Source organism: Rhinolophus ferrumequinum, chromosome 20 (genome assembly GCF_004115265.2).
Source record: "Rhinolophus ferrumequinum isolate MPI-CBG mRhiFer1 chromosome 20, mRhiFer1_v1.p, whole genome shotgun sequence".
In the NCBI taxonomy this organism is placed as follows: domain Eukaryota; kingdom Metazoa; phylum Chordata; class Mammalia; order Chiroptera; family Rhinolophidae; genus Rhinolophus; species Rhinolophus ferrumequinum.
In genome coordinates this window covers 13,078,371-13,102,736 of record NC_046303.1, presented here as the reverse complement: position 1 = coordinate 13,102,736, position 24,366 = coordinate 13,078,371, and the positions used below count along the sequence as shown (strand labels likewise).

Sequence of the window (24,366 nt, the reverse complement as noted above, 5' to 3'; positions counted from 1 at the left end):
ACATTAGTACTGTTCCTATCTGCTAAAATTTGTAATTATTTCCTTTTTGTGTCTTTGAAATCTTTTGAAAGGCGAAAACCTTTTATTCTTGTGACTTTTACAAAACACAGTGCCATAGCAGATGTCCCCTTTGCTCAGTGGCATTCTCAGATTGAACGGTTTTATTTGGTTTTTACTCTTATTAGGCTGTCAATAGGATACGATGCACAATTGGATAATAGGAAATACCTTTTAGTAGAATGTCGAAATCTTGATATGGTGTCCTGCCCAGGTGCTGTGATAGTTGAATCAATGAATATTTATGGCTGTCATTGACCCTCGGACCCATCATGACATACATGAAAAAAACGAATTCCTGTAAAAGCCATACTGGTATCAGTAAAAAAAGATGTTTCCAACAGTGCCACGAAGTATTACAGAATTGCAAATGCGGGTCGTCTGATTCAAAATCCCCATTGTGTCTACGACTGACCGCAGCTGTCCCCTCTTGTTTTGTTCTGTTTCAGAGGCTGAAGGCCGCACTGACTCACCACCCTGCTGCCATGTCAAATGGGAATATGAACACCATGGGACACATGATGGAAATGATGGGCTCCCGGCAGGACCAGACGCCGCACCATCACATGCACTCTCACCCACATCAGCACCAGACACTGCCAGCCCATCACCCCTACCCACACCAGCACCAGCACCCGGCACACCATCCTCACCCGCAGCCCCATCACCAGCAGAACCACCCACACCATCACTCCCACTCCCACCTTCATGCACACCCGGCACATCACCAGACCTCGCCACACCCACCCCTGCACTCCGGCAACCAAGCACAGGTAGACCCTTTTCATGACCTCTTTCCCCTTCTTATTAACAGTGCAAGTTCTAATGGGAAGTTCATGGGCAGCAAACTTGTTTGACAAGCCCAAGGGTTCCATGTGCTACCCTGGGGAGCTCTCTTCATGTCCTGGGAGGTAATGCTTACCCATAAGATCCTACCAGATCATAATTTCTATAAATAATATGGTAAATTTCAGGTCTAGTCTCCAGGGGCGAATGTAAACCGTCCTCCAGAACCTATTTTTGCGGTGTGTTACAAAGTTAACACTGAAAAAGGAACATCAATGGCAGGATTAGGAAGAATTTAAGCATGTGAAGAAAGATGTGAATGAAAGATGAGAAAAATAGGTTAATTCTAGCTGCTACGGTGCTTTATAACTTCACAGAGACTCAATTTTGTCGCCTGTAAAATGGAAGTAATACAATGGCCAATCTTCTAAGTAATATTAAACGTTAAAAGATCTCAAGAGTAACAATTCCAGGCAGACAAAGAGGTTTGGTAATGGATGTCAGGGCATAAGGTGCTGTGTAAATGGTGAAGAGAAGTGACTCATCCCACCCAATGTGAAATGCGTTGGAGGGAGCGGACAGAGAGCCAAGCTCTCTAGATGATCAGCTCTAGAGAAGGGCCAAATCCCAGGGGTGGAGAGTCACCAGGAGTGGCAAGAAAGAAAGCCAGCATTTAGACTCAACTGAAAGAGGGTTGGGGGACCAGGCAGACGTTATGTCACCCAGCCCCAGAAGAGAGGCGGGTCCATGTACCCAGTGAGTTTTGGTAAGTGGATGAAGGGCATGCCTTGGAGCATGGCTAGCCCTAGACACTTTGGATCTTCAAGCAGGATGACCTTTGTCAGCCCCCTCCACCCATTCCACACTGCCAGCTTCCAGCCAGCTGGGTCAGCATGGTATCCAGGGCTCGGGACCGCCAAGAAACACTTATTCATCGTCTGCCTCTGGACCTCACACTAGGCAGCTTCTTGAGCTCTTGAACCCCCTTCCCTAACACACAGCAAACCCGGACAGCCGTCCACAAAATGGGTCATCCACAAGCAACTCCCAGTATATAAGCTATTCAGTAGGTAAGCTTATTTGTTAGATAAGTTTACTTTTGCAAAAGATCTTAGAGGTTCTATGTAACAAATAAGAGTGCGGGCTTTGGGGAGAGAAGATTTTCATTCTTTTCCCACCCTACTTCCTACTGTGCAACTGTGGTCAGAGTAACCTCCTAAGCCTCAGTTTTCCCATTTGCAAAATGGGGATAATAATAGACTAAGCTCATAGATTCTTAAGAGCATTAAGTAAGCAAATGTCTGTAAAGCCCTTGGCACAGTTTTCAATACATGTTGGTCACGATTAATTCTAAACCCAAGTAAGATGACAGAAGTTTAGCAGGTAGTGTAGCAATAAGATGTTATCCAAAGCACCTTTTTAGTCAAATGGCATAGTGGGGCATGTATTTTGAGGAGACAAAAAAAAAAAAAAAACAACTACAAGGTCAAAGATGGACAAGTAGACTCATGTGTACTTATTTTTTAAGGAAAATGATGACATCGAATTTTGGTTGTCTTTGTGTAAGTTTCTTCACAGACAAGTTTAACAGTTCTTGACTATAAAAGCCATTCATTAACTAATTACCAGTTAGCCAGTTGCTCTCCATTTCAAGTCAGTAATGGCCAATTGTATATGCAATTAGTCTATTGCTATTATAGTTAGTTGCACAAACAGTTGCTTTTTTACCCTCTACTAAAAAGAAAGAGACCAGGCTGGTCTTGTTAAAATTTAAACAAGATCCTTTAGTATTCAAAACGCCACTCTCAGATTACTCTCAGATAACGCCACTGTCTGATCACTGAGATCTTGTCATGTTGCTTAATCATATGATTATCAGAATAGTAGAAATAGAGGTTTATTAAGGTCCTTCCAACTCTGAGATTCTAAGGTGATTTGGAACAAGTTCTGTCTTTTGGAAATCACTATTTATTCTTTTTGGCCAAAATTTTCAGCGTCCGTGCCCACAGATTTCCATTTAAAAAATAAAATTACGAGGGACACAACTCCTGGTCTTAGAGTTGCATTTGCCGTTTCTCCTGGCTTCTTGTGATTCTCTCGCATATAAGGATGTGATTTCAGATTGCTGGTGTCGGTCTTCAGTCACCAGAAATTTCTCTTACCCATACCACACCTTGACCCCTGGAAACTGGACTGAACCTAAAACAACCACGTAACTTACCCCTTTAGGTGAAGGCACAGGAAAAGTGTCAGAGGATAAAGGTCGCTTAAATTTGGGGTGGGGGAGAATACATTATTGAAAGAGAGGCCCCCTACCATTAAAACCCACTTTCCCCTACTTGAGTGCCTTGTATAGGGCTGACAAATGAGATCACTAATTCACAAAAAGAAATGGTAAAGGCCAAAATAGCAAGTAAGCAAATTCCCTCCTATTGCTTTGTTTGCTGTGGCAGTTAGCTCCGAAGTTAGCACCTGAAAGGACAAGGGCTAAACCTTTACCAGAAACAAGGATTACTGTGTCTTTGCAGCCGCTCTGGAGAGCAAGACCTTAGCCGATGTATTTTGTTATTTCTCTGTGATGGGGAGGAAAGGAATCGCCAATCAAATGTTTTAAAAAATGTCTTTGCTTTAAATAAAATTACTGAGATGCAGTCCGACCTCAGTCCTGAGCCTGATGCTTTTGCAGTTAGTCATATAAGGTTTGATAGAGTTTAGGATTAAAATATATCACCTGCAGTCAGCAGATGTCAACCAGTAGCCATTAGTAATGCAATTACAGTCATTCTGATTGATTTCAATCATAGGGTTGGAATGTGGTAGAAAAGGTTGCTGGACTTCAGTTTTAAAACTTTCTGCCTGTTATTTCTGCGGGTTAAATGTCTCTTGTAAAACAACTTTATAGGTATTACAGTCATAAGCTTGAGTGACTGAGAAATGAGAGAGAAGAAAAAAAAAAATACCCTTTATTGAGAATGAAGAAAGGCGAAGGAGTGAAGTGCATTAGCGAAAGCATTAGGTGTCCAGACACATAAAGAGTCAGTCGTAGAAATTTCACTAGGTGCTGTGTGTCTGCCTCAGGAAGGGAAATAAAGCCGTATGTGTGGGGGGCTCCAAAACCTTAGACGTTGCTGAGCCCCATGCAAATCTTACAAGGAACCTATAAGCATAGTAAAACTTTTTAATAAAGTTCTTTGCCACTCTTAGGATTTCCTTATAATGTAAGTAAATGGGGAGCACAACCGTCCCTCCCAATCGCACACCCATGGTGTAAACGGGGCTCAGTGCTGCTGTGGGCATCACTGCACACTGTGAGAAGCCCTCCTTCCCCGTCACCTAGACAGACCTCCTGTCACTCCCCCGCCTTAGTCAGAGCTCTGAGGAGTAGGCAGACCCATCTGGAGTTTGCAGATTCTGCTAGCCCTGTGCCTCCAGAGCTGTGCAACAGCGAGAATAGGATTCCAGCTGCTTTCAGGGCTTCACGGGGTTCTCTGGCTGGTAGTCACAGTGGCCTTGAGTCCCGGAAGTGTGTTCTAGGAACGTGAATTTAACACCGTTACAATACGAAGAGCTTACATCCTGCCCAGAAGGAGTTTTCTGCAGATGACAGAAGACTCATCAATATTGTGACAATAACCCTGACCTCTCTGTGTTCACCTGTAGCCATACATTGGCACTTTAAAATTTTTAAATGCACCTGAAATAACACAGTTTTAACATCTGAAGGAGAAAACAATGTTTTCTCTGCCATGATTCAGCCAACTGCCTGTAGGGAAAAATCTATTCGATTCTTTTCACAAGTCATTCCTGTATCTTGCCAAAATATCATAGAAGAGAGCTCAGCGGATGCCTTTTCTTTTCCTGAGCATGATTTCATTGTTTACTTCATTCTTAGAAAACAAGTTTGATAGGCTTACTAAAGCCATGGAGTCCTCTGGGCTTTGCATTTCAACACTGGCTTGGGTGTCTGGCCCTACCCCGCTTGTTCCTTCCCTATCCCGTGTCACCCCCTCCCTCTCATTCCCAGCAGGTTTCACCAGCCACACAACAGATGCAGCCAACCCAGACAATACAGCCGCCCCAGCCCACAGGGGGGCGCCGGCGAAGGGTGCTGGATGAAGATCCCGACGAGAGGAGGCGGAAATTTCTGGAAAGGAACCGAGCAGCCGCCACCCGCTGCAGACAGAAGAGGAAGGTCTGGGTGATGTCACTGGAAAAGAAAGCTGAAGAACTCACCCAGACAAACATGCAGCTTCAGGTGCAGGCCACTGTCTCTTTCCTCAGGACTCAAACGCCCTGTGTACAGTTGGCATTTCCTGCCCCAGCAGGCACTTGTTGACCCAAGCAGTAATACCACACATTCGCCCACAGAGCAAATGCAGGCTTATTCCTCCAGCTTTATTCATTCCGGGACACTCTACAAAACAAAATAAACCGTTCAGTTTTAAATCGATCTGCCTCCAAAGCTCTGAGGGGGAAGAACCTGCCCAATTAAGTTCTAGGGCTGAGCGCACAGGCTTTGCTCAGACGGAGGTTCAAACTCTGGTTCCGCAATTACTTGCTGTGTTTACCCTCTCTGGCTCTCCTTTTCCTCATCTATAAAATGGGAATAATAACCTCATAGAGTTGTTGGGAGGAATAAATGAACTAATGTGGACAAAGAAGTTTGCCCAGTGTCCTGCACATAATAAATTTTCAGCTGAAAGGCAGCTCTTTATATTCACCGGATGAAGGGTGGCTTCAGCTTACATTAGATTATCTATGTTGTTGTTTAATGGAGGAAAGGGAGGTTTATGTTTATAATTTTGCTCTGTAAGAAAAGGCACATTTCTATGTCATTTTAAAATTTGACGAGATTTGACACTTGCATGATTTTTGCATTACCTGGGTGGCTCAGTTGGAGACATTTTATGCTTTATAAAGGTCACGTCTAGAAGTGCTTGAGAGATAAGGAGGAAACTCCAGAACCTGGGATTTCATCAGTAGAATTCACGTGGTACCTATGATGCAGTTCAGGTCATTTGTTCTGACACAAAAAGGAGTGCACTTTTCACTAGCAGGAAAAGAAAACCCAACTAAATGTGACAAGCAGTCCAGGGACAGCAGTTAAGAGTTCTGGATTGTAGCCCAGAGAGAGTAAGAGAATGGCGAAAGAGTGGAGGGAAGGGGAGAAAGACTGCCCCAAAGAGGGAGACTCTGTTCCTCAATAGTTCATAGGTCACTTTCCAGCACGTGGTTCTCTGTGCGTCCTTAGAAAGGAGCAGTTAGGGCGCCAAACCTCCAAAGCCTTTGCATATTCAATCCCATTAACTGGAAATGGCCTTGGGGCATCCAGTGTACAAACTGAAAATATACAAAGTTTGGGTTATCCATGGACTGAACGTCATAATTTATGGACATTCACTTCCCCCCTAAATTTATCATTCTTTTTGCGATAGACATGAGAAAGACACAGGGAAACATATATAGCAGGTTTGAGAGAAATAAGATAATAATTCCTCTCACTAACTTATAGGCTACATGAAAGTGGGGGCTGTGTCTCAGTACCCACTCCCACCACTACCTAACCCCTATTTCTAGTGTAGTGTCTAGCTAGCATGGTGACTTCCCAAGTATCTATATTCAATATCTATTTGTTGAATAAATTAATGAGTTCCCCATCTCTAAAGTATCCAAGAACTGGCTGCCTGACCAATTGGCAAGGATGTGTTTGACGGGAGTCAAGCCACAGTGGGATGGCTAGACTCAAACACCTCGAAAGCCGCTCCAACTTGAAAGTCTATAATCCTAGAATCATGCAGGCACAGTAGTATGTGAGAAGCTTTTAGGTAGAACTTGGATAAACACTTTTAATATTCGTAGTAATCATTTTTTCTTCTGAGGTCTGCAAGAGGACCATAAAAATGTGCAAGTTTTAGCAATCTTGGCACTCTTGACTTTTGGACTCGACAATTCTTTGTTGTATCCTGCTCATTGTACATTTTTAGCAGTATCCTTGATCTCTATCCACTAGATATCAGTAGCACCCTCTACCCCAACCCCAAGTTGTGACAACCAAAAAGTCTCCAGATACTGCCAAATATCCTCTGTAGGGACAAAATCATCCCTGGTTGAAAACCACTGCCTTAGATGAAGGAGCCAGCTGGCATATATCAGGTGCCAACAACCGTTTCAATCAGTTTCAACTAAAATGAGTCCCTGCAGAATTACTTCAGCGTATTGCCTATGTATGGTTCTAGAGCATGAAAACATGGAAGGGCCATAGAAGGGAGCCAAGAAAAGTAAAGATGCTGCTTGGCTTCGAGGTCAGAGTGTTCATGACTTGGCATATGCATATATATTATCACTCTTACAAAACACATGAGGTAAATTTACCCTTTCTGAGACTCTAATCCATTCATGTTCTTAGAGCCAAATAGCTAACAAAAAGAGATACTAGAATTCTAGCCCCTGAAAACCAGGAAAAAATCCTATAGAGGATTTTTGTGTCCTGATAGTTTTGGTTGGTAAAGCAGGACCCCAGGAAGGGGCAGTCTCGGAAAAGACTAAACTGTTGACATTTTGCAACCATTGCTTGGCCTTAGAGGGACAGAAACCACAACTGTTCCATGTTTTCTGTGATGCCGAGTGCTCTGCATCACGCCTTGCCATGCTGGATAGGATATGCAGATTCTGCTACCTTTGAATGACCCTTTCCCTCTCACTGGACCTTTGTCAGAAGAAAAAGGTGTCTCTCTTGAGGCTGGTTCAGTGAGCCAAATTTTAAGTAAACAGAAATTGAAGGTGCTAAGCAAACAAACTCCAGCCAAATGGAATATCCAAGGTCTGGATGGCTAGCTGCCACTTTTGAGTTGTTTTCCAGCATAGAACCTTCTAGTTAGGCTGCAGAGTTTCAGATTGGAAAAATCAGACATAAGAAAACAAAATCAAATTCCCAGACTTCATTTCCTCGTCTCATAACAAATCTCTACCCAAGAGGTCAGCACAGGTATAGGAATTGGAGGAGATAGAAGAAACAAACCAATCTGACATTTTACATAGAAACTGAGGCTTAGGGGACATGAAGAGTCTTCCCAACAGTCACACAACCTGCAAGTAGCAGGATGACGACCCGAGCAAGTCTGCTCTTGACCTAACCTTCTTAATTCTGTGATCTTTCATTCTAGAAAGTTCTTAAACTGAAGGAATCCCCATTCTTTTCCCTGACAGAATAGCTAAGGTCAGCTCTGAATGCATCAGCTGCTGATGTGGGGTTCAGTGAGTGGATTGTTTGTGTTCAATAGATGATATGGAAATCATCTGGTCACCCACAGAAATAATTGCTTTTCTGTTTTAGTACAAAGACACATGGCCTAAGTCGCTGCTGAAATTTTAGACACATGAGCCCAGGTTTGGGACTTGGCAAGAGAATGGGCCAGATGGGAACTGTTGCTTGACAAATTGAAAGTCTTTTGTTTTAGAATGAACCAAACCAGCTAATCTACAAAAAGTAGTGGCGGGGGGTGGGGGAAGGCGGCTATATTGCAGGGCCCATTTTGATTTTTTTCTTTTTCTTTTTGGCACAGACTACTGCTTACAGCAAAAAGCCTTCTGGGTTTATTAACACAATGATATCCCCAAAAGCAAAACCTGCAAATGTAGCTTTGAGGGTCTTCTCGGAGTTCTTCTTTACACTGTTAATTGTAGTATTGAGTGTCTCTATAGGGGACGCTATTTCATCCCAAGGCAACCTTATGGGTTTAAGAACAGATTCATCCAATGGCATATGCTCTTACAGTCTCTATTTAAATGGCTAACTGCTTTAGGGAAGCAAACCCAAACTAGCTGAGAAAAATGGAAGGCTGATTTCAGCAGGAGAATCAATACTGATTATGAATACTTTGTTTTCTTAAAGTACTTTTATATGAAGGCCTAGCACAATTATTATAACCTATACGGGGGAGTGAAAAAATTGGTGATTTGCCTCAATTCATAAAGCAAGGTAATTCAGAGTAAGAAAATGCTTCCAGAAGTCCTGGTTTTTATTTTCCTACTAGAGCTGCAGGCCACATTTGATTTCTTTCATGCATTTTGAAACATTTGCTATCTGGTTGTTCTCTTCCAAAATGAATTCAAGGTGATTCTACTTATGTTCCCTTGGAAAGGATTTTTATTTAAAATATAGTCTGGTATTTGTGCATTTACTACATCAGCCAGTCTATCAATATGGAATCTTCAAGAGGGTTACGCATGTGCACAGCATACGATTCACTTTTCTTTCTCCAGGTCAGCAATTCTTGACATTTTTTTAACCCAACGACTCCCTTATGGAATCTGATGAAGGCTCTATACACTTTCAACAACATAGACACACACACAGACGCAAACTTTTGTGTTAAAACAAAACTATAAATGTTGCTTTGGCATCTGCCCTGGTAAGATTTGGAAGCACAGAAGGCGCTAGAACTGGCTCCCTTAGGAAAAATGGGACTTGAAATAAAAGCATATTTGAGAATACCAAAAGTAGTTAACTAGTGAATAAAAAAATCAAGATCAAGTCCTTCATTAAATTAAGTAATTACCTTTCTCAATAGAAGGTAACAGAGAAACACTCAGCCTAAAAAACTATCTTGCTGGAAGGCACTAGAGAACTAGTCCAACCAGCTTGTTTTATACTAGGTTGGTGAGGCAACTTGGGAGGCCAAACCCTACTATTCTCAACCCTCAGTTGTTGAGAGTTTCTTTTTTCGGCTGGGAACTTGCCCCATGAACGTCTGTTGCTTCTGTGGCCATTACACTTGTATTTAGTCCTCGTCAGCATTATAGTTATGAACAAAACGGGAGGCTGATTGTTTTTCTCTATGGAGAATATTAATTGGCATTTATTTTCCAACTATAATATCGCTAAAAAACATACTTAACGAACACATTACATTAAGAAATATGTCCCTGTTGACATACAGCTTTAAATGATGATCGATTGTCACGGGTCTCTTTAGGTTCCTGCATTTTTATAGACCTCACCCCGCCAAGGGCCTCAGTTCCTATGCTTACAATGTATTGATTAATAAGGCGCTTTGCTATCCACACACGATTAGGCCGCTGAAGTCACCTATGTTAAATGGGACTTCGGTTATAGTCTGGGATACCGCCTATGCTGTGCGTAGCAGTGATCGGTGCTGTTTTATTGTGGCCCCGCATGGAAGCAAAGTTTATTGTGAAACGGTTTGGGGTGTGCCAAGTATTGTGGGCAGTTAGCTCCTTGCAATTGTAGAAACCCAAAGAACGGAATTCAAAGTGTTTTCTTAAGGAAGGGGCAAAGAACACTTTGTGCCTGGGAAATGCCTAGAGAAGGTGACTGCCCAGGGCATAGCAGGGGAAGAAATGGAGACTGAAATCAACTTTTCCAAGACGGCCACAAAGTGGAATGTTTTCTTTCTTCCAGAAGTATAAGAAAGCAAAAGAATCCTGTAGTTTTGTTTTGTTCGAGATGTTTTCCTTATTTATTGTATCCTGGGTCACAGAAGAAAAGTGGGGCTGGATTCACTAAAACTTGGAGCTTGACTCCATTTTCTAAGAATCGTTGTCTACATAATCTGCCGCTGAGTTTCTCCTCGGGGGCAGGTGTCTACCAGGTTTAATTTCAGAAAAGTGTCACTTCTAGAATCCAAATGTAAATAACATGACATTTCATTTTGAGGCCAAAAATATCTGTATTCACTAGTCTTAGTTTACTTTTTCCCCTTTTCTTTTTGTTTTTGTTTGTTTTCCTTTGAACCAGGTGTTGCCTTATATGTAATAATCCAAAAGTAACTTTTTTTTTTTTTTTTTTACACATGCTATTTTAAGCAGAGGGGGAGCTGGAGAAAGCAAGGAAGGCTGTCTGAATTTAAATGCGCATAAAATCAGAGAGGAAAGAATTAGTGTTTAAGGCTAAAATAAATTGTCCTATAAATAAAGTTGTCCCACTGACCCTGGAACTGACAAGGGTTACGTTTGTCTTTGTTAGGGCCCCTTATCAATCACACTTATTTGGACGTGGGAGGTACAATTTGCTTTCCTGAATGTTCTCAGATTTAAGAGCAATTTTCCTGTGCAATTAGTGATTTATTTACTATTAATGCTAATTTCTCAGATCTTTTTTATTTTGTAAAGTTTGGAGAAGAAAAAGAAAAGCTTTGGAGATGAGATTTTAAAAATTATTTTCTCATTTATGTTACTCAACATTTGATTGCTTACAATGTATTTTGCAAATGAATGCAGAAATAGGAGGTATCCCCTAAAACAATTTTCAAAAACAAATTTTTAATTAACTTCTAGAATCCCAAACTTACTTTTCTAGGTGATAAATACATGCTTGAAAAGCCAAGTTCATATAGAAAGTGTAGATACAACTTACTGACAGCAATGTTAAAACAACCTTTTCCGTATGCATGTTTCTTTAAAGTCTCCTACATGTGGACTAGAATACCTGGCAGCCACAAATGAACAGAGCCCAGGCAGAGGGTATTAGGTATCACAACTGTAAAATGGCTTATTGGAGATAGTGCTGTTTGTAGTTTACTTTTCTCAAGTGGAAGCACCTTGGAACCAACCATCTATTCTACATTTGTACTTGTAGGCAATGGTGCCAACTACATTATTCTACAAAGCCATGAACCTGTCTTTATGAATTATTACACAAAGTGGAGATTTCAGGCACTTATCTAAGTAAATGAGAAACACACACACACACACACACACACACAATTCACGACCCCCTGGTACTGAGGGGGATAAGAGTTTATAGACTGAAGTTAGCCAAACTAGTTAATAAACCCATCAAATTAATTCAATCACGACCCCAACTCCATGGTCCCATGCCCCAGGCCTCCCTGGGCGAACCTCATCCCATCAGCAGAGGACCAACATTTGTACCACGTGCTTCCCTGCCTTCTGCTAAGAAGACGTCAGGCACAGAGACGCGCTCTGTTCAACTGTAGCCCATTTGGAACTTGTGGGAAACCTGATAGTAGATTAGTCAGCTTCCTCTGAGGGCATGTCAGTGTGAAGCCTCCCGAGTTTTCCCAACGCCTCACATTGACCTTTGCATATTGAAAGTCAACCTGAGCTTGTAAGACAGTGTGAAAAATATAATGATCACAAGTAAATATACTTGAGAGTTTAGTATGTGCTAGGCATTGTTCTGTGTGTGTTACATCTATGACCTCATTTAATCCTCACAACAACTCAAAGAACTTTGTGCTGTTTTTATCCCCAATTTATAAGCAAAGTTGCTGGTGCTCTCACCTGGTTTGTTACCTGCCTAGAGTCACCCAGTAAGTGTAGCGTGGAGGTTCCCATCCAAGCAACCTGGCACCAGCGTCCACCTACAGGGTATGCTCTTAATAGGATTCAGCTCGTGAGTCAAAACCGAGTCTCTTCAGGAAGCCCCTGGTAAATGTGAGGGCCAAACTAAAGGAAAGCTACACATTTGCAGGTGAATCCAATAATATTCTTAATGTCATTTGGATGTAACAGAAGAGTTTGCCAGTATCATTGTTGAAAGTGCGCGTGGCCATAGGCTTGTACTCACTGGTCTTCTCAACATGGTTTTGATATGTCTCTTTCCAGAATGAAGTGTCCATGTTGAAAAACGAGGTGGCGCAGCTGAAACAGTTGTTGTTAACACATAAAGACTGCCCGATAACAGCCATGCAGAAAGAGTCGCAAGGGTATCTAAGTAAGTCTTTGATGTTTTTTGCTTTTTTTAGTGTTCAATTTTTTTGCCATGAATTTTGCATTGGATTTTATTGAAAGAGCAAAAACAAAGTGTAGATTGCACATCCAGGCAGATATCATGCTAGGATTCTGGATGGCTGCCAGACTATCCCACGGGGGTGGGGGTGGGGGGAATCTTCCTTTTGGATCCTTATCCACCACCTCCTGATCATTTCTGCTAGACTTCCACCGGCATTTCACTTTGTAAAATCCTACCAAATTCCAACTCAGCAGCCAGTAGGAAAATTGCCTGCTGGAGACAAGTTACCAATGGGCTAGCAGTCTTCCAGAGAAATCCACGGGCTGGGAAACAGGCGTGGGGTGAATCACTTCCAGTGCCTCTGAGATATGCTGGGTATTACTCACTGGGCTGAAAAGCTAGCGACCTTGTCTCAGTTTATCAAGACGAGAAGTGAATCCCTTTTTCTAGACCCCAGTTTCTGCACCTGGAATGTCAATATGTTGGTTGGATGCTAGTTGAGTAGGGGTTGGCGGGAGGAGCAGGGATTCATGGCTGAAGGTCAATTTATTTTCAAATAATTTTTTAGATTGAGCAACACAGATTCTCCCACCACATGTGAGTATTTTTCCACATTTGATCTATGGATGGCTATTTGAAAAGACAAGATGGGGACGTTCATACACCAAGACTCAAACACATCCAATCATTTTGCTCACGTAGAAAGCATGGCTTTGCTTGTAGCTATAAATTGGGAAGGCATAGCTTTGTGACTCCAGTTTAAAGTTTTGAAATTAACCCCCAGGAGAACATGTGTGAAACTCTTCTATTTCTAGTAAGCGGCTAGTAATATTTTTCTGAGTCGTCCACACAGCCAGCCAAGAAAGAGCTATATTGGTGTGTTTCTTCCTAGGTCCGGAGAGCAGCCCTCCTGCAAGCCCTGTCTCCGCCTGCTCTCAGCAGCAGGTCATCCAGCATAATACCATCACTACGTCCTCGGCTGTCAGCGAGGTCGTAGGAAGCTCCACCCTCAGCCAGCTCACCACTCACAGAACAGACCTGAATCCAATTCTTTAAAAATCAAGGGTCAGACCTTGCCTCCAAGAAGAGCTGCCGCATACCATGCGTCCTTTCTTTTAAGGGCATTTTTAGAATTCACTCAGACCCGGAAGACGCCTCAGTTCTTCAAAGACTGGCTTTCGTTTTTTATAGTTATTATGGAAATGTTGTCTTTTATACTTAGTTATATAAGAAAAAAAAGGGAGTTATGCAATTAATATCTATCAGCTTGGGAAATGCTTTGGTGCTTTTCTCCAATTTTCTGGTACCAGTTCCTTGTTTATAAACTGAACTCTCTGTATATAGTCATGGTTTCATTCTTATCAGTCCAACCCTTTGCCTGAGACATTGAATCTTGTTAAACCGCAGCTTTTAGCCAAAATGAGGCTTACTTAGATGTCAACAGACGCAAGGTAACTGGGTAAGAAGTCTGGTGACATCATAACACATGTTGAGTTTGTGCTGTGATGTCACCAGAATCCCAGATGAACACAGAGCCTTTTCCACAACTTTTTTTCTCTTACTATAAAAGAGTATAAGATCCATTGATATCCAAATACAACCACCAGACATCTCACCACCTCTCCTGCTCTTCTTGGTCCACTTCCTCGAGTACCCAAGTTTCCTCTCCATTTCTGCTCTTTCCTGGGCTCCCTGTTTACTCTTCACTTACTTTCTTCTGTTTTACTTTTCCCCCTTTAGCATTGCATGTAAAGAAGAAAATAATGTTTAAAGAAAAAAAAAAAAAGCAAACCTCAGCAATGTGGACCTAGCGAGTGCTTCTCTCTCACCCTTGGCCCAGAGCTGGAGTTCATTCAAGTCTTGCATTTTACAAACTAGTAACCGGGAGACGTTTAATGTGCCTGATTTAATGTTTTTAATAATCAGAGCAAATAAAAGGTGGCTTAGCCATAGGGGTAGCACTGTTGAATGCCAGCTGTGGAGACACTAGGGAAGGGAGCTTTGTAAGCCTCGATGGTGAAAAGTCCAAATCATGATGCGAGGCGATAACATCACACCCTCGAATTACAACCGGTGTTAAATGGCCTGTCTATGTCAGAAAGCCATGGACTATATAATAATTCAGAAGGGCTCTATTCACTACACAGATTACATTGTTCAATCGTCAGCTGCTAATAGCCTAAGATTTATTGTTATTTTTTTTTTCTTAAGCCTATGGAACGAGCTTTGCTGTTCTGGTGGGTAAAAGTAGACCAACTACTGGAGGAACAAAGAGAGAAAGAAAACCTAATGTTCCGTTGGGGTGCTTTCATCCCTCCCATGACAGCTAAAGCACTCTTGGCCGCTAAAAGGACCCCATGAATATGGCTACTCCACTCTTCTGAATAATTCTGATTTACATTTTCAACAACTTTCGTGGACTTGCCCATTATACAAAGCAGATACTTCCAAACCACAGTTGTGCCTCCTTGAAACAAGCCATTCTACTGCGCTAATGTTTTAATATCACATCTCACAAATAACAGGGGCTAATGTTTCTCTCTAGCAGTCTAGACAGGTGCTGGTGTTTCATCTCCATTTGAATGCTTGACCTCTTAACGTGTGTGTATGTGTGTGTGTGTGTGTGTATATGTGTGTGTTTTCTCATGGGATTTAAAAGAATAGTATTTTACAAAGGTGTAGCTTTTATAAGAGTTCAGAAAAGGGAAGGATGTGGGTTTTTTTCTCTCACTATAGTATAAGAATCTATTTTGGAGAAAAAAAAGAAAATATGAGGGTCATGAAGCATGATTTTTATAACTAGTTTCAGTTTTATCTACTAACTTACTTTTTAAATCAATATTTATCAACAATCTTTTCATGTATGCAGTGCTTTCAAAAGAAAGTTTGGAGTATCCAGTAAAACTCATGACTTGGATATATGGTCTAAAAATCAAAACAAAAGCAAAAACAAAAAAAAAAAAAGAGGAAAAAAGAAAAAATGCAAACGAAAAGGATTTTCTATTATATTTTAGACAAACATATCATTTTTTAAGTATTTTAAATACTGAATTCATAGTTGTTTTGTTTTGAATCCTAGCAGTAACAGCTGAATGGTTTAACCTACCTGGCTTCCTAAAAAATGTTTAAGATTTAGCTAAACAAGAAGTTAACATTCTTATCCCTATTTTGAAATGAAAAATAATTTTTTATAACTCCTATTTAGGACTATCTATGTGTCCCCCTGAAAAGGAAAAAGAGCTAATCGAAATGTTTACTTGTTTGGGTTTTTTAATTTTTTAATTTTATTTTTTGCTTTCAGTAAACAAAAATGTTTCTTTTTTTTTACTGTATGCATAGCACTTAATGAAATGGATTTTTAAAAAATCCACTGGTAATACCAGACTGTCCGGGGAGTGGGTTGTCACTAAAATTATCGTTTACTGCTGTTCCATCTCTTGATTGAAATATTTAGTTGTTAAACCCAAAGCCTCTGCAGTTAAGAACTTGCCTGAGTTTTCTTAATTCAGCAACTTGACAGTTTGACTGATGTGCATTATATATAGCTCAATTATGTCTGTTTTTTATGCTAAGTAGGCAAACCAACCACACACGTTAACAAACGGGCCTCAACATATAATTAGAATAAACTGTATTCTTGTTATACTCAGGGCCTTTAGATATGTTCCTTGGCAGTATGGAAATACACAGTAAATGGAAGATACCGGCTAGTTAGTTGTCAGAGCCCCCTGAAGTCCCAAGCAGAAAGGCTCACTGGTCAGATATAACACTCAGCTTATCAATATTATGTATTTCCCTTGAAGGTCCAGCCCTCTCCAGACCATGGAATAATCAGTCCTCCTTCATGCCTACACTTTTTGCTAATCCTGGAAAACATTTTCCTTCTACCCCATTCTCCTCTCCCACTGAATGACTAGGTCATCCATCCATATTTCCACAAATCACTTGTAATGACCTTCAGAACAGCCAGCCTGAGGAGCGCAGGTCTCTGTAGCACTGCCTCTCTTCGATCATGTGTGGTACTTTTGTCGGCAGGATCTGCCTCTGAAGTCACTGCCAGCCTACCTGGAAATTTCTACAACACCTTCCCTACCTTATGTGACGGGAGTTAATTTATATAGGTCTCCCTGGTAGTGTTTCTACCAGGTGAAACCTCATCTAAACTGAAGCATCCATATCTTAATTTTTTTCTCAGCATAGGCCAGGACAGGTGTAGGGAAAATCCTAGCCACGGCTGCACACTCACGTTAGGTCGGATGTCTTCCCTTTATACTCCCACTCAGCTCTCTCCTACCTCTGCGTCAATGTATGCAAGTCACCGTCTTAACACAGCCTGTGGGAGACAGATGAGCAGTGCGAGCTGTCACACTGCCTGCGTTCTTACAATGAGGGGGACTTCCTGGGAGCAAATGCTCTTGGGAGCCTATCCGGTCAATGAAATAAAATACAACGCATGTTCTGATCAGAGGGGTGTCAACGGTGAATGTCAGGTGGTTGTTGCCTGCTCGCTAAGTAAATTGTAGTGTGTTAGTTAAGTTCGTCGTTAAAATCTTAAACCAGCTTCAGTAAAAGACCAGACTTTGGCTGGGGTCAGGGGACGTGAGGGTGGGGGGTTAAACATCAGTAACTGCTATGAAACTAGCCATCCAGTTAGGAGAGAACGTGCTTCTTTCTGGTTAATAGAAACCATCTAAGAAAATATATATGTATGTATGTATGTATACAGTGGAATTCAAGGACCAAAGCAAAATTTGAACAGGAATCTATTAATTTAGAATTTTATAAGATATTTATTAATAAATGTTATTTTTAAACATTCCATTTGAACAGTATTCTTCTGTAGGATCTACTTGTTTTTAAAGTATTAGTTCATAATAAACTACTCTAGTTATGTGTATCTTCATTTTTCAGGGTTTCAAATGGCTGTTCTCCATCATTTGGTGGAAACGTTTGCTTAGATCTCTGTGCATAGAAATGTCAAGGATTTTTATTGCTCTGTGAGTTATTTTTTAATTTGTGCTTTTAACAGTTTTTTTTAAAACACATTTATTTCTTTTTCATGTTTAAAGTAAGCTCTTTCCTTTAGGAAGCAGAGTTCAGCTAAAGGGAATCAGTAACTGTAACTGGAACAGCTTTCTTGTAAAAGTGTAAAAACAACTTCATCTCTGCTTCTGTCCACCCCACCCCAATTCCCTAGAATGCCTTGCACTATTCAGCTTCCTTAGTGCTCTTTTTGTCCCTTCTCAAACAATGTGCAGTAGCTTTAAGCCATTCCAGCTCCATTATGCAGTATATCTGAGAAGGAAAAGGAAATAACCCATTTAAATTTGAATAAAACCGTGCCTATGCGAACTGTAGCAATTTAGAACCTCTCTTCTGCTTGAAATAATTTATATTTTAAAATTGCACTTTAGCGTTTTTGATCCCTTTCTCTTGTTCTCTTTCGAACCTCCTCCCTGTCTTCAGCCTCCCCTCTCCAACACCCCCGCCCTTTCTCCGAGGCTCTGAGCTACATCATTTAAAATACAGACTATTTGGTACATTCACGCGCGTTCATTAGTAGCGTAGTGAAGACGTGTTTCTCACATCAGCCTAGATGAAGCCTGCTACGAGAATGCCAACGAGAAGAGCCAGTTTATAACCTTTATCTCTTTATCCATAGCATGTTTTGAAAATGTTATATATGCAACAGATGTGAGGCAGCAGCTAAGCTACACTTAAGAATTTTCTGTCTCATCCTTCAAACCAAAGTGTCCTGAATGAGCCAGGAGACTTATTCTTTTGTGCACCGTGGTGGCCGTTGGGCTGTTGTTCTAGCCATGATCTCTCGAGGCTGCTGAAATGACAGTGGCCTTCTCTATTTCATTCCTAGGTCTCAAAAATACAACGTTGCCTTGTAACATAATTAGGGACAGCACCTGTATTTTACAATTACAATCTGAGAAAGGACAAGAAGACACTGAAGCAATAAACTCACAAGTAAAATCCCATACCAAAACAAAGAAATGAAAAGAAAAAACAAAACAAAACAAAAAACCCTAGCTCATCATGTTGTGAAAATGAAAAAGTGTATGTCCATTCAAGATATTTTACTATTTCTTGTGGAGTTTTTCAGTGATGTAATGCTTATAGCCAAATTGCTTAAAGAGTGTTTATATATTTTTTTCCTTATAAATTGTCTATTTTTTAAAAAACAAACAAACAAAAAAAGACTATTTAACCACAAGTGGAAGAGGGGGGTAAGGCCAAATTGCCAGCATTTGTTAAAAGATTAATATTCTTAAGTGGCAGTCTGATACCTTTCCAGGTTTATCATCAGAGGGGAATCAATAATTTTCAACTATTATATTTAGACCAGCTTGCAATGTCTAGCTCAGTAGAAGTCAGGATTTAGAAAGCTCCTCGTAAGCCATTTCAGATTTTCTCGCATTGAGTTTCATATTATAGACCTTTATAGAATTTTTTTTAACAGAATCATGTTAGCCTCAGGACTGAGAATGTGGAACCTGAATAAAGTAGCTTTAAATACATCCTTAAAATCTGATGCACAATCAGCTAACTAGACTCTAGTTTGCTCCTTTAGAAAACCAATGCTATAGACACTACAGGACGTAATGAAAGGTGTCAGCAGTGCTAATGTGGATGGGTGTTCAGACAAAGGACCCTTCCCAACCAGCCCGCCGATAATAAAGAAGACCTACTTACCCTCTTTCCTTCTACCTTCCGCTAAATCACACCTGCCTCATAGAGAAAGGAGTTCTGCCTTTGAGGTTTGTCTTGGAGAAAAGATAAGCTTGAAATGTTCTTCCTAGAGAGGACATGGGGTTTGGGATCTTCTGGAAAGGCCCAGAAAAATGGCTCCGTTCAAACACAATATTCCAGGACAATTGGAATATAAATACTGTCCAAAAATAGGATGAAAAGAAAAAATGTTTAGCATTGTATAAAGTAAGTGTTAACTAAAGAAATCCCATAAAAGGTGCTGTCACTTTAAGTTCTAGACTGGGGGGTTGTTTGTAACTGTAAACAGCAAAGCATTTGTGTTTGTTTGTCTGTTTGTAAAGCAACCACCTTCCTTACTGGAAGGAGAAAAAAAAATCGGGGGTACATACCTGTAAATATTTGCTGCAGCATTTAATATGTTTAATTTTATGTTAAGCTTTTTGTTGCATCGTGAACATATTATTGTTACCAATGGACAATGAGTTCATTAAGACTGTTCAACTAGGTCAGATTTTTACATCTCTTTCTAGCAAGAAGAGACAAGATTTTGTGCATTTGTACAAATGTTAATAATATCACTGCAATTCCAATATAATAAAGCACTCAAATGCAAATAACATATGTCACTGTTGTATGATGAAATTTGGGTTTGGGGATCAATGACATCCATTCTACCCAAGGTCTCCTTCATGCCTGTAAACCAAGACTTACTCTTTCAGGGTCACCATTATCTAGGGACAGAAGGAGGTGAGATTTTTCTCCTTCCCAGACCATCACTGCACTCTCCCCATTGCCTTTTCCATCCAATTTCCCAACGGAGGCCACTAGTCTAACACATTCACAGTGGGTTGGCCACACAATTAAACTTCACTTTGGGGTTAGTAGATTTTCACCATCAAGAAATACAGCCAGCATAAATTCTTGTTCGAGTATGTCTAGGAACCAAGAATCACATATTCTACTTGGGCAATCAAGTCCTGGAGTTCTCTGATTGACCTCCAGAGAAGTCCCCAGGATAGTCTTAGCCCCTTTATGCATGCACGTTTCTAGATATCTTCCTACTTTCCTTTCTCTTCCTTCCTTCCTCTTCTTTATCCCTGTATAAAATTTTCAGTCACTTTTCTCTTTCTCTTACACTCAATATCTGATCCATCAGCACAGCTAGACTCCAACCATCATTTCTCACCAATTTTACCATTACAACTCCATCCAAACTACCAGCATCTCTCACCTGGATTATTGCAATATTCTCCTGAATGGCAGCCAGAGGAGCCTTTGAAAATGGATGCCAGACTATGTCCCTCCACTGCTCAAAACTGTACAAGGATTAGGACTTCCTTCATTCAGAGCAAGCCAAGTTCCTTACTACTAAATTCTATGAAGGCCCTACCTGAGCCCACCACCACCACCACCAGCCTGATATTTCCCTGAGCTTATCGCCTACCATGTTCCTTCCCCCTCACACCTCTCTGGCTCCATTAATATCTCTCAGGTTCCTCAAACATCCCTCACACCATTCACCTGAGGGCCTTTTCACATGCTGTTCATTCCTCTACTCAGAATATTTCCCACAAATGCCGGCATAACTTTGTCTCCCTATCAGTTAAACTTTTCCTGTATTAAATTATATCACCCTCACTCTATTCTCATCTGCCTTGCCCAGACTATATTTTCTATAGCATTTACCACCATCTAACATAAGCTCCCCTCTGGCAGCTTCAGTGGCAGCTTGTTGTCTTAAATCTAGTTGTGGAGGGCGCAGCGCACTGACCCATGTGGGAATCGCTCCAACAACCAACCCTCTAACCAGCTCACGCTCTAACCAACTGAGCCATCTGGCTGCCTCATAGCTTGTCTTTTTTATCAAGACAAACTGCCTTGTGGTTTGGGACCTAAGTATCTTCATTTTATTGTCTGTCTCCCCCAAGTAGAATGTAAGCTCCAGGAGAGCAAGGGCATTTTCTATTTTGTTCACCCTTGTGACCCAAGAACTACAGCAGTGGATAAACAGTGGGCACACAATAAACATTTGTGGAGTGGATGATCTGTTGTTTCTTTTCCGTTTTCTTCTTTGTTCTCACAACACTTCAACCCATCCCTCTGGTCCTGTGGCCACAGCAGTCATATTTTAAAACCAAGTACCGGAACATATCATCTGACACATAGCCTGACAGCGAGATAGGATATTTGAAATTGGGACAGAAACAACAATTTGGGGTGGAGGCGGGAAATGGTTGCTGTTCTAATGGCAACCCCATCTGTTACTTTTACATTTAGACCACTCAGTACACTCATAGTTCCCAAGAGAGTCTTTCGAATGTACATCACACGCTCATTTGCAATTTCAAAGCCATTACTATTGGGTAAAAACATTGTTATGATCTCACATTTAAAGTTTGAAGATAGACAACTCTAATCTTCATCCTATCTTCATCTCTGTGTATCTCTAGAGCTTCATAATGTCCTGCTATTGTGGTTGGTTATTGGTTGGTTATTAGATCACATTTTAATTTTGCACTACATATTTTCTTATCCAATAATCATAGCTTGTTTTTTTTTTTTTTTAATTGGGGACTATTGGGGAACAGTGTGGTTTTCCAGGGCCCATCAACTCCAAGTCGTTGTCCTTCAAGCTAGGTGTGGAGGGTGCAGCTCAGCTCCAAGTCCAATCGCTGTTTTCAATCTTAGTTGCTGGGAGAGGAGGCAGCCCACCATCCCATGCGGGAATTGAACTGGTAACCTTGTTGTTGAGAGCTCGCACTCTAACCAATTGAGCCATCCGCTGCCCCTCTGGCTGCTCAGCAGCAGCTTGTTGTCTTAAATCTAGTTGTGGAGGGCGCAGCTCACTGGCCCATGTGGGAATCGAACCAGCAACCCTCTAACCAGCTCACACTCTAACCAACTGAGCCATCCGGCTGCCCCCATAGCTTTTCTTTTTTATCAAGACAACCTGCCTTGTGGTTTGGGACCTAAATATCTTCATTATGAGATGATAAAATTCTGGAACATGATGGGCTCCCTTTTTAAAGTCATTGAAGCAAAGACACTATGTGTGTGACCTGTTCCCATGGCAGTAAAGATGACTTTATCAAAACAAGCACAAAAATTAGGCCTCATATGAGAAAAAACTACCGATTTTAAAAATATAAAGAGAGTTAGAGTCTGGGGTTAGATTTGCACACTTCAGAAGCTACTGCCTTTTGGCAACTATAGGTGGTTGGATGAACTACAACATTTGAAAAATAGTCTTTGAGCTAGTTGACCTAGCAAAACATCGTCATCATCATTATTGAAAATGGTTATATTTAAACTTGGAAATTAAGTCAGGAAGCTTTTTGTAACCGCCAAGTTTCATCTTCTATGTTGTAAGATACTGTGTCTTTGCTTACATCATATTTCCTTGTACCCGCAGGAGGCTGAATCGTAGTCATTGGCACATCTCTTGAATCCAGTATTACTACAACTAGACCCAATGGCTTATACAAGTCTTCCCATAAGTCACCTGCACTTTTGTAGAAAGAGATCTGCCTATATGTTCCTTTACATGAATTAAAAAGGATGACCCTACATTCACAACATATTCTAATTCCTTAATAGTCTTACAGCAAGAAAACTGTGAAGATCTAAACATGATTGCATTACATTTACACAGGATAAGTCCTTGATTACCTTAAATTTTGTATTATCTATGGCTCTCTTTTCCCATCACTTTTCTGCCTTTGATTTAATTTGTCAAGCATTTATTTAGCACATACTGTGTGCTAGTACTATGAAGGGCACAAAGGTAACTTAACCTAGTGCTGGCTTAAGATACAGGAAAGTGGTGTGCCACAACTAGATAGGCAAAAAGCCAAGCATATTTGGGCCATATTCTGGGAAGGTGATTTGTCTAGTGTGGAGGGACATGAAGAGGAGTGAAGAAGGAAACTGAGACAAGATGACGAAGGTCTATAGAATTTAAACTTGAAGCTATTGACAACAGGAAACCATGAAGATTTTGAGGCCAAGTGTGGATTGAGAAGGTAACAAGTTATGTTATAACGTTTTCCAGTTTACAAAGTGCTTTCACACATTCCCATTCATGTGTCCCTTAGTTTTCAGCAAATTAATTATGAGTGGGTACCAAGAAAGTTACAGCTAGAGGAACTTTTCCTTCATTCAGAGTAACAGTACAGAATCTGGGCTCTAGCGTCAAACTGCTTGGAGTTGTAGCATGGCTGCACTGCTTTCTAGCTGTCTGAACTTGGACAAGGTCTTTAACCTGTCTGTGCCTCAGTTTCCTAATATGCAAAATGGGATAATAATAGCATCTATCTCATAGGGTTACTGTAGGAATTAAATGAAAAAGATATATGTATATCTTGAGAATGACACTTGATGTATACGTTCTCAAAATATGTACCTATCATTGCCTTGTAATATTATTTTAAATATCAGAATTACTATGACTAATAAATATTCCACATATATTACATATATACATATTTTGTATACACACACATGCACACATAATTTCCCCCACTAGAATTAAGATCCACAAGAAGAGAACAGTCTGTCATGCCCCAGTGTTAACTACAGCACTTGGCATATAGTAGCCACTTAATAAATATTAATTGAATGAATGAACTGTGGATGAGACGTGCTATGCATTCACCAAGACTTTTCATTTTCCTCCTGGGCAATCACAGGGGGACCACCTTTCCTAGGCCCACTATTATATCTAGGTGGCACACCATTACATCTAGGTGGAACCATGTGACATGTTGTGACCAAGGGAAAGTCCTCTGGCCCCTTAAACCTCTGCAAGACCCTCCAGACTCTCTCTTCACTCCCCTGACAAGACTCTTGCAGAGGATTCTGAGGTCCTGGAACATGAAGAATCACCATTTGAAAGTTGCCTGGATCTCTGAGTCACTGCATGTAGGACAGGTGCGCAGGAGAGTGAACTGACTAGAAGCAGCCATGTTGGAGTTGGTAGAAATAAGAAGTAAACTTCCATTTTGTTAACCCACTGAGAATTTTTTTCTAATAGCAGTTAACCTTATTTGACTGATGCAACAGGAAAAGAAGGAAGGAAGGAAGGA

General features: G+C 40.9%; 1 protein-coding gene across 3 annotated transcripts in view; it reads left to right on the top strand.

Moving 5' to 3' along the window:
• Positions 1-17,283, top strand: part of CREB5 (cAMP responsive element binding protein 5) — a 381,676-nt gene extending 364,393 nt beyond the window's left edge. Inside the window, exons 8-12 of one of the 3 annotated variants that reach the window (XM_033088719.1) lie at positions 507-830; positions 4,868-5,098; positions 12,433-12,541; positions 13,128-13,156; positions 13,452-13,582. In XM_033088719.1, coding sequence (XP_032944610.1) covers positions 507-830; positions 4,868-5,098; positions 12,433-12,541; positions 13,128-13,132 — 669 coding nt within the window. In that variant the 3' untranslated portion in view covers positions 13,133-13,156; positions 13,452-13,582. Of the gene's footprint in view, positions 1-506; positions 831-4,867; positions 5,099-12,432; positions 12,542-13,127; positions 13,157-13,451 lie in introns of all 3 variants that reach the window. The other 2 variants (XM_033088717.1, XM_033088718.1) reach the window with 2 other exon arrangements.
• The last annotated feature ends 7,083 nt before the right edge of the window (positions 17,284-24,366 follow it).